This window comes from Pecten maximus, chromosome 5 (assembly GCF_902652985.1).
Source record: "Pecten maximus chromosome 5, xPecMax1.1, whole genome shotgun sequence".
NCBI classification, from domain to species: Eukaryota; Metazoa; Mollusca; class Bivalvia; order Pectinida; family Pectinidae; genus Pecten; species Pecten maximus.
Window position 1 is genome coordinate 36,826,145 of NC_047019.1, and position 11,270 is coordinate 36,837,414.

Below are 11,270 nucleotides of genomic sequence, written 5' to 3' on the forward strand. Positions count from 1 at the left end.
TCTTTAAATGTTTCCATTTATTTCATATTTCAACATTAAGTTGAAAATATAGGTTAAGATACGACAAAATATCTTCCTGGTTTTTTCGAGGCTGTCGATGTGTCCCCTAGTTTCTGCTGACGATACATGATAAACATTTACGATACATTTCCATAGCAGCACAGCAGTATCTCAATCGTATTGTTCAGGTTCAGACAGTAAAAATTGATTTTTAAAGACTATCCTGTAGTATGTACATATTTATACAATGTACGCCGCCGTTAATTTTAGTTATGATAAGGTGCATTAGACCACCGTAATAAAACGCTTAAAAGGATCAGCAACGATATACAGCGTTCATAATCAGAAGAATGGTAAACGTACCCCAAAATAAACATCTACTATGGTTTCATATACTACCTTCATTGTGACGTCGCAACCATTGTGACGTCATGGACTGGTTGTCAGGCGAAGCGGGCGGGGCTGATCAGTAGAATGTCGGCAATTTACGGACAGGATCCTCTCTCGCCGTTTGCGAGGTAAGGCCCCGGGCGCGTCGATAGATATAAGTACGAATTATTGTATCATACAGAGCACATTTTATATACAGAATGTGTAGAAACATTAGTTTACCGATATCTAACTAGCTTATCCTCAACATCTGTTTCTATATCAAATCGTTACTCTAACTCGTGTAAGTTGTTAGTGACGGCCATTAACCGCCATGTCTGCTGCCCCGAAGGCTCTTACCAGCACCACGGGCTTATATGTTTGTGATGTTTATAAATATAATGATTTGATTACATATGTCTTTTTTTCCAAACTGACCCCTGGGGTACATTAATCTGATTCTTTGTAAATTACAATGTGGTTATAGTATGTTTCTTTTGGAACACATTGCAGCATGACTAGTAATCCTGATAATATCATGGGAAACACAACAAACTTGGGGAAATCAATCAATACATTAAACATAAAAACAAGGTCTTGATATTTAAGAATTGGATAAGAAGTAGTATACTGTTAATAGGAGAATCTATTACACCAATGTGGGACAATAAACGAGAAGGTAGTTTTGAAGATCATGGAGGGAAAACATAATTGGTTATCACAGTTGGCCATTATGAAAAATTCTATAGCAAAATAATGCTTGGAGAAGCTTAAACATTCTGACATATCAAAATATTATATCTTAAACTATCTTAAATTAAATTATCTGATATATCACAATCAATATGTTTAAATAAGCTGACTAACAATGCAATATGAACCAATCTTATATCAAAATACTCAAATAAGCTAGTTTCTTACATAGCACGGGAAAATAATTCAATCATATAACACAATCTTGATTGGAACATTTTTTTTAAATCACTAGTCTTCAAAAAATAAAGTTGTAGACATTTTATACATTTTAAAAGAGGAAATACATATGATAATAAGGGGATTCATCCACCCGAACAGTAATACATATCCAATATATTCAACTGTAAATGGGTCTTCTTTTACTTTCTGTACAGATTTATACAATACCCCAGGTCAAACACCAGTTCCTATATATAAACTGTCAATCAATCGAGAAAACACTGACGTTATTTCACTTTGTAAGAGGGGTGAGTCCGGGGCATCTGTGAGAGGCGACATTTTGTAAGAGGGGTGAGTCCGGGGCTCCTGTGAGAGTCGACATTTTGTAAGAGGGGTGAATCCGGGGCTCCTGTGAGAGTCAACATTTTGTAAGAGGAGTGAATCCGGGGCTCCTGTGAGAGTCAACATTTTGTAAGAGTGGTGAATTCGGGGCTCCTGTGAGAGTCGACATTTTGTAAGAGGGGTGGATCCGGGGCTCCTGTGAGAGTCGACATTTTGTAAGAGGGGTGAATCCGGGGCTCCTGTGAGAGTCAACATTTTGTAAGTGGGGTGAATCCATGGCATCTGTGAGAGTCAACATTTTGTAAGAGGGGTGAATCCGGGGCTCCTGTGAGAGTCAACATTTTGTAAGAGGGGTGAATCCGGGGCTCCGGTGAGAGTCGACATTTTGTAAGAGGGGTGAATACATAGCTACCATCTCTAGAATAAATCTCTCAAATTGATGCTGTGAAAATAAAAATGATTTATTTAGTAAAAAAGAAAATAAAAGAAAAAAAAAACCTAAAAACTAAGATTTTTTTTATTGGCGACGCCTTATATATATACGAAAGCCTATTCGGTTCATTTTGAAAAGCAAAAGAAAAATATGTATCTCGTTAAAACGCGTTAGTTATCTCGTTAAAATGCGTTAGTTATCTCGTAAAACGCGTTTGTTATCTCGTTAAAATGCATTAGTTTTCTCGTTAAAACGTAATAGTTATCTCGTTTAAACGCGTTACTTATCTCGTTAAAACGCGTTACTTATCTCGTTAAAACGCAATAGTTATCTCGTTAAAAAGCGTTAGTTATCTCGTTAAAACGATATAGTTATCACGTCAAACATGTTATGTTATTTTGTTTCTGATCAGTCTGGACGATATAACTAACGTGTTTGAGCTAGAATATTTAACGTGTTTTAACGTGATAATTATCGCGATTTAACGACATACTTAACTAGTTTTAACGAGATACATGTAACTAACTCGTTTTAACGAGATAAAATCATACTTACGCGTTTTAATGATATAGCTATCGCGTTTTAACGATTTATATTTTTTAAGTTTACATTTCAAAATGACCCTAATAGGCTTTCGTATATATAAGTTGCGTGATATCAGCATGGTTATATAATAATATGTGAATACAAAATGTATGTACATTTGTAAACTTTATTACAGAACTCCTGGGACTGCCGACAGCCATTTATGGTCGCCCCGACTGAAGCCACGCTGGGGGGAATATGACGTCATCACTGATGATGGTCGTGATTGTCGGGTATCGGACGGGCTGTCAAGATTGTGAGTAAAATTAAGATTGTTTGCTTACTCAGACGCAGACGAACACCTCGATAAATATTTCGGTCTTTTTCTGAAAAGGTCAAGGCAGTGATTAAGAAATTTACAGCACCATCTAAGAGAATATATACGAATTGGTATTTTTTTTAATTGGTCAATCATAGTGTCGAGAAATTGTTTGTCCGATTGTGTTAATGCTCACAGAAAGGAAAACAATTTACCCTGTGGTCAAAATAAATATATATTACAAAAATAAATTCGGTAAATAAGTGTCACGTTATCTTCTGGAAGCCATTGAAAAAGACAAATACATGTACCAATGTCGACAGCTACAGACAGTATAACCTGATAAAACTGAAAGCAGTACACAAAAGATGCTGACATGTTTTACGTAACAGGATATGAGTATCTCGGGAAAGCATAGGAAATAGGCAAATTAAATCAAATGAAAACGGTGTTAGGCACACAGAGGACTGTAAATATACCATCACCATATATATTTTTTACAGCCGCAGTAATTTTGATTGCTGTCATCAAGCAGAAGTTACCGGGAGTCATGACCCTATCGATACCTTCGGCTGCAACAGGTGAGCTCTAGGTCTGGTAATTATTTTGGAGTTATCTCCCTTTGTCTTGTATTTCATCAATATGCCGCGCACCGGGTTAAATTGTAAGTGTGTATCTCGCCGTTTCAATGTAAACAAGACACATTTAAACTTTAAAACAAGTACAATGACGATATGTGAACTTCAGTGCGAAAGTCTTGAGCACCAGACATGATCGGTTGGAGTCAAAGGTAAGCAGCATAATTATATACCGTAACACCAATGTTGTCAGCGCTCTAGGCTAGAGACTTTCCTTCATTGATGGATTTAATCAAACTTCGCACTTACAAGGGACAATCTCGAGATTCAGGGTTTTTCAAGTTAAAGGTTACCGATGCTATTGTAATCAAATCCTTTGTCAGCACTCTAGCGGCTTCACTCCCTACGAGATTTTAATTCAACTTTACCCAATTATAAAGCACTAAGATACATTCAATTCAATTCAATTCAATTTTATTCCAGGGGCCTTACAGCCCAAAGGTTTACATAGTTAATTGACATTAATGAACATGTTGTAATAAACATAATTTCACATTTGGAGAGTGATCGATTGCGACGTAAACACAATTTTAAATATATGTTCTTATTAATTATATAAGTATTCTTTGAGTCAAAGTATTACACAAATATTGTGAAAGACACCGATATGTATACTTTGCATATAGATAGATATTTATGTGTACTGTCTGCAGTACTTGTTGTTCCGACTGGAATAAACATTACATCAAGGTCACCAAGGTCACCATTTGAAAAACAATTGTCAGTTATGTAGAGGCTTCATTCCGTAAAGGATTTGGATCAAACCTTAGACACTGGTAAAGGGCCATAATGGATAACGGGGACAGGAACATGTATTGCTGAAGCCATATTACTTATAGGGGAAACGGGGAAAACTTACAAGCTATATGACTAGAAACTACAAGTTTGATGGCTCGAGGATGGGGGTGGGGATAGGAAAAGGAAAAGTTAAAGTATCGAAAGATCAATCCCACCAGAGTCATCGCGGGCCACTATATACACTAAAGGCGAAGGAGAGTATCGACGGTCGGAACTCTAAGTTAGTGTAGGGTTATTCCCGACGTATCTGCAAGTAGGACATATACCTGTTGTCTCCCATTTCATGGTTCGTAAGGGGCGACTAAATTTGGATCTTCAAATCATATTGTTACAAAGTGTTTTATCTTCCTAATATCTCACTCAGCACCTCCTCACTCCTGTTCGTGGAGTGAAGCGTTCACCCATGATGATCAGTACGAGTTCTGTCTACAGACCGTGACATACAGAACACATGAAGCTCGACTCTCACCACAGACAGGGATGTCAAAGGAAACAATTGGTCCGAACGGGGACTCATGCCAGTGTGTCCCTGACATGACATTGTAGTGAAATGGCACTGTAAAACGGCAATAGCTTTAGCCCTATAAAGTAAACACCTCTCTAAGATGGTCTAAATCTGTTGGTACATATATAAGGTGTTAACCATCAACACCAAACGGAGGAGACAACCAATAGGTGTTAACAATTCATCTCGATTACCGGCGTGATTACTGGGGAAAGTAACATTAGCATATACGATTTAGAGGACAGGAACTCAAATGGCGGACAGGTTACAACAAGGAACGGTCGAAGAGATATTGTAATGTAGATTTACGGTTACAGACAATGCAATCCGTATAATCATTGTAACATTCAATACAATAGAGTCTGGGGATGTGTATCCAGGAGAGCAGTTCTGTCCAGTCCCGAATAAAGAAAACGATATATTGTGCTAGAGAGACGGAAGAAGAGAGTAGGAAGGAGACACACCAATATCTGTCTGGGTACAGACAAAAGAAACATAAAAAATCGTGGGAATGAATTCACATTTAATAAAGGGGCAGTATTTGGGTAAAGAGGACAGTGGCTATACCAACAAGACAATAAGGTATTACTGAAACAGTAAAGTTGACAACAGTAGAGAAATTGGAAATGAACATGATTACAGCCAATGTGACTACGTAAACTGTGTGAGAAGAGCTGACTTGTACACGGACGATAATGTTACAACCCATCCACGCCACACGGAAGCCATTGAAAAAGACAAATACATGTACCAATCTCTACAGCTACAGACAGTATAACCTTATCAAACTGAAACCAGTACACAAAAGCAAAGATGCTGACAGGTTTTACGTAACAGGATATGAGTATCTCGGGAAAACATAGGAAATAGGCAAATTAAATCAAATGAAAACGGTGTTAGGCACACAGAGGACTGTAAATATACCATCACCGCATCAATAAAATGTACCAGAACAGACAAAATAATGTAAATACGTCAACACCAAAAACAGGGATGAATTGTCTGTCTGTAAAGAGTGACATCAGTGTGAACACAATAAAGAGCAATGCTGAAAAAAAGTATGACACCCAGGAGGGAAATTTAACTGTCAAGCATATGGAAAGTATCAGAGATACACAGGCAATATTTCTTCATGTGAAATTGACGTGAAATTCACATGAAATTCACATGAAAAAGTTCTTGGGAATTTCATGTGAAAAAATTCAATTGAATTTCACATGAAAAAACAAATCACGCCTATTTCACGTGAAGGAATATTGCCTGTGTAACTGGTAATCTGGACAACACAAATTCCAGACTGGACATTGGTCTTTTGCACAAAGCGTAGTGTAGAACACCTGAGACAGACATAAACCTTTCCGAACAGACTAAACTGACGAATTGTTGTACCAGTTCAACATAAAATTATTGTGTCTGAATCTTAGTAGTAAAGACGAATTAGATCGACGGAGTTAGTCTAAACATGTTCGGTTAGACGTTCAGAAACCGAACGGAGTTAGTCTAAACATGTTCGGTTAGACGTTCAAAAACCGAACGGAATAAGTCTAAACATGATCGGTTAGACGTTCCGAAACCGAACGGAGTTAGTCTAAACATGATCGGTTAGACGTTCAGAAACCGGACTGAGTTAGTCTAAACATGATCGGTTAGACGTTCAGAAACCGGACTGAGTTAGTCTAAACATGTTCGGTTAGACGTTCAGAAACCGAACGGAGTTAGTCTAAACATGTTCGGTTAGACGTTCAAAAACCGAACGGAATAAGTCTAAACATGATCGGTTAGACGTTCCGAAACCGGACTGAGTTAGTCTAAACATGATCGGTTAGACGTTCAGAAACCGGACTGAGTTAGTCTAAACATGATCGGTTAGACGTTCAGAAACCGGACTGAGTTAGTCTAAACATGATCGGTTAGACGTTCCGAAACCGGACTGAGTTAGTCTAAACATGATCGGTTAGACGTTCCGAAACCGGACTGAGTTAGTCTAAACATGATCGGTTAGACGTTCCGAAACCGGACTGAGTTAGTCTAAACATGATCGGTTAGACGTTCAGAAACCGGACTGAGTTAGTCTAAACATGATCGGTTAGACGTTCCGAAACCCGACTGAGTTAGTCTAAACATGATCGGTTAGACGTTCCGAAACTGGACTGAATTAGTCTAAATATGATCGTTTTGACGTTCAGAAACCGGACTGAGTTAGTCTAAACATGATCGGTTAGACGTTCAGAAACCGGACTGAGTTAGTCTAAACATGATCGGTTAGACGTTCCGAAACCGGACTGAGTTAGTCTAAACATGATCGGTTAGACGTTCAGAAACTGGACTGAGTTAGTCTAAACATGTTCGGTTAGACGTTCAGAAACCGAACGGAGTTAGTCTAAACATGTTCGGTTAGACGTTCAGAAACCGAACGGGGTTAGTCTAAACATGATCGGTTAGACGTTCCGAAACCGAACGGAGTTAGTCTAAACATGATTGGTTAGACGTTCAGAAACCGAACTGAGTTAGTCTAAACATGATCGGTTAGACGTTCAGAAACTGGACTGAGTTAGTCTAAACATGATCGGTTAGACGTTCAGAAACCGGATTGAGTTAGTCTAAACATGATCGGTTAGACGTTCCGAAACCGGACTGAGTTAGTCTAAACATGATCGGTTAGACGTTCAGAAACCGGACTGAGTTAGTCTAAACATGATCGGTTAGACGTTCAGAAACCGGACTGAGTTAGTCTAAATATGATCGGTTAGACGTCCAGAAACCGGACTGAGTTAGTCTAAACATGATCGGTTAGACGTTCAGAAACCGGACTGAGTTAGTCTAAACATGATCGGTTAGACGTTCCGAAACCGAACGGAGTTAGTCTAAACATGATCGGTTAGACGTTCAGAAACCGAACTGAGTTAGTCTAAACATGATCGGTTAGACGTTCAGAAACTGGACTGAGTTAGTCTAAACATGATCGGTTAGACGTTCAGAAACCGGATTGAGTTAGTCTAAACATGATCGGTTAGACGTTCCGAAACCGGACTGAGTTAGTCTAAACATGATCGGTTAGACGTTCAGAAACCGGACTGAGTTAGTCTAAACATGATCGGTTAGACGTTCAGAAACCGGACTGAGTTAGTCTAAATATGATCGGTTAGACGTCCAGAAACCGGACTGAGTTAGTCTAAACATGATCGGTTAGACGTTCAGAAACCGGACTGAGTTAGTCTAAACATGATCGGTTAGACGTTCAGAAACCGGACTGAGTTAGTCTAAACATGATCGGTTAGACGTTCAGAAACCGGACGAGTGGCATCCCTTCGTGTTCTACATACACTAATAGCTACCATGTGATAAAACAAGTGTTTTTTTTTATATTCAAAACTTGAATTTTAATACATATATATTATTTTTGCAGATTGCCAAAGCCTTTGGAAGCAGATTACAGGTATTTATGATACGGATATACATAGTTTTGGCCGATTGACATTTCAAAAATTGTACATTTGCAATGATAAAGATCTAAAACAGGCTCAAACAGGTAACATGTTTATAAACATTATGGGAAACCATCCGGTTACCACGTCGGTAAAGAAACAGATGTTATTAGTCACCTCTTAACAATTGAACCTTTATGCAAGTTAAACTTTATATATTTTAGTGTCATTAATAACATAACTGTTTTTTATGTCAGCAGTCACAATACACAGTATAGATTTATGACTGTGTTATAAATACATAGTATAGATTTATGTCTGTGTTATAAATACATAGTATAGATTTATGTATGTATTATAAATACAAAGTATAGATTTATGTATGTATTATAAATACACAGTATAGATTTATGTCTGTATTATAAATACATAGTATAGATTTATGTCTGTGTTATAAATACATAGTATAGATTTATGTCTGTGTTATAAATACATAGTATAGATTTATGTATGTATTATAAATACATAGTATAGATTTATGTCTGTGTTATAAATACATAGTATAGATTTATGTCTGTATTATAAATACATAGTAAAGATTTAAATCTGTATTATAAATACATAGTATAGATTTATGTCTGTGTTATAAATACATAGTATAGATTTATGTATGTGTTATAAATACACAGTATAGATTTATGTATGTATTATAAATACATAGTATAGATTTATGTCTGTATTATAAATACATAATATTAATCAAGCTATGTATCTATGCACAGTGCACATTTATGTGTATTTACAATACATGGTATGTCTTTATTTTCAATGCATAGTTAAGGTTTATTTCTGTATTGCAGCGGTATGGTAACGCCACAGAAAACTGACCGTCACGTGGTATGTGAGCCCCACGTGGACGTATTCCCCTTACATGACCCGGAAAGGAAAGACCAATACGGTACAGTGATGTCATATAGATATTGACGTTAGAATGTCTGCTTTGGTATGTTTGGTCAGGCTCCATCGCATAGCCAGTTCCTGTACAATATGTGGTGTCTTCTCGCTATTAAAGCTGTAGTTATATTCCGTTTTCTGTATCTCTATATACTCCAATATCCAACTGTTATAACATTTTGAGTTAATTAGAAAAGAAAGAAAGATTGAATGTTATTTTGGACAAAATGACATCTAATCTGTTGTTATATAACATGGGTGTATAAACTAGCACACACGTCAAATACCTTCGAGACAAGGTTTGATAGATTGACAATACACGCAGATATGCCTACTTGTTATTCGCTTGTAATAATTCAGAAATTGTTTTTATCAAAATCATTTTGAATAACTGATTTGGGCAGTTCCAGAACTTATATCTAAAACAGCAGCTGTCGTTAAAATCTATCATTTGTTGTTACAGGGGAATATGTATTACCGTCTTCAACACGGGCGGCCATTGATAGCACGCACAGTAAACTGTACTGCTCATCAAGTTACAGAAGCACGTATCCAGGTGGTGTGACGTCAGATTGCGACCAAAATCAAACTTTGTATAATGATTACGAAGTTCCAGATGATTACCAGTCTGTGGTATATCCTGTAAACTATGGCCAGGATTCATTTGAAAGACAAGGTGCGTGTAGTCACATGATGGACAATTTCGGCATCAACCCCCCAGAATTCATGCGTGATAATACAAATTATATAGAATCTAGTTATGAGCCTTCGTTTTACTCTCCAATGGCTACCCAACGCAGAATGGATTACTGTACATATAACGCGAACCAGAACTTCCACGATCGCCTTGTTCAGGACGTGTACCGTTACCGATTACCGTCAAGTCTGCATTATTGTGGAGCATTCGAAAGTGACCAAATCGTACCGGATGTGACATGTTTCGAGGAGGAGAAACAGGAAAATGAAGAAATTGATTACGGGTCTTCCAAGTTTCTGCGTCCTGCCATTCCACCGACCCTAATACGAGATATGGTAGATCTGAAAATGGAGATGGAACTTGCCAAAAAGTCCCAGAGTTTGCCAGAAATCAGATTACCTAACCGAAGACCCCTTCCAAGCGTAGACAATTGGACTGAGTGGCCACACCAACCAAAACTTAACCTCACCCAGAAGTCGGAAACACAGAAAAGGTAACTTCTCAATATCAAGAATCCAAAAATAAATTCATGTACTTTATTGATATTCACCGGTATTATTTTTATAAATGCTCATCCGCTCAGTATGAAATGATGAGCTTCCGCAATAAGATTCCCTGTTATACATTTGACAATTTCATGCTATATGCATTTATTATAATGATAATCATTTCCTTTACACAGATTTAATATCACTCATCCGAAGACCACACCAGATCTCAGAGACTTCAATGTATACTCTAAAAGAGTTTACTTCAATGGCTTCAACTCATCTGCTTTCCGTGGTTAAACAGCGCGCCGATGGCGGGCAAAATTCAATTTTTGGTGGATAAATCCTGACCCTTGGTAGGAAACCCACAACCTCTTGTAGGCAGCGGTCTCTGAAAGATACACCACGACCCTTGCGGGGTATGGTTACATCAAATTATGTGTCATTTTGTCATTTTAATAAAAACAACATGAAGTGTAGGTTTTGTAGTTTATGGTGTGTATTTATCAAATGGTGTCAATTACTGGCTAGAATTATCCAAGATGTGATCAACTCATCGCCATTGCATCTGACTCCCTATTACATCTAATAGGTACTATAACGCCAATCTACTTTATAAACAGTCTTCACTACACACAGGTCAGTATTGCAGAAAACGGTTATTTTAAAGGATGTTCTTTTTTTTTTTTTTTTACAAATTCAGAGGATGGGATTAAAATGTTTCGGAAATGTACCAATTAGTATTAAGTTTTAAGTCAACCATCAATTTGATACCAGTTAAGGTTAAAATCAGAAGCTGAGAGTTCTACTGAATACGTGGATATCAGCAAAGACTTAATTCAAAAGTTACTGTCGTCTTCTA

General features: G+C 37.4%; 1 protein-coding gene across 1 annotated transcript; it reads left to right on the top strand.

Annotated features, from left to right (window-relative positions):
- Window positions 1-321: 321 nt before the first annotated feature.
- LOC117327939 lies at window positions 322-10,887 on the top strand. Its single transcript, XM_033885190.1, has 7 exons — window positions 322-518; window positions 2,781-2,900; window positions 3,407-3,484; window positions 8,251-8,280; window positions 9,130-9,227; window positions 9,687-10,413; window positions 10,603-10,887. Exons 1-7 carry the CDS (start codon window positions 475-477, stop codon window positions 10,706-10,708), a joined length of 1,203 nt encoding a protein of 400 aa, XP_033741081.1. The 5' UTR covers window positions 322-474; the 3' UTR covers window positions 10,709-10,887.
- Window positions 10,888-11,270: the final 383 nt, after the last annotated feature.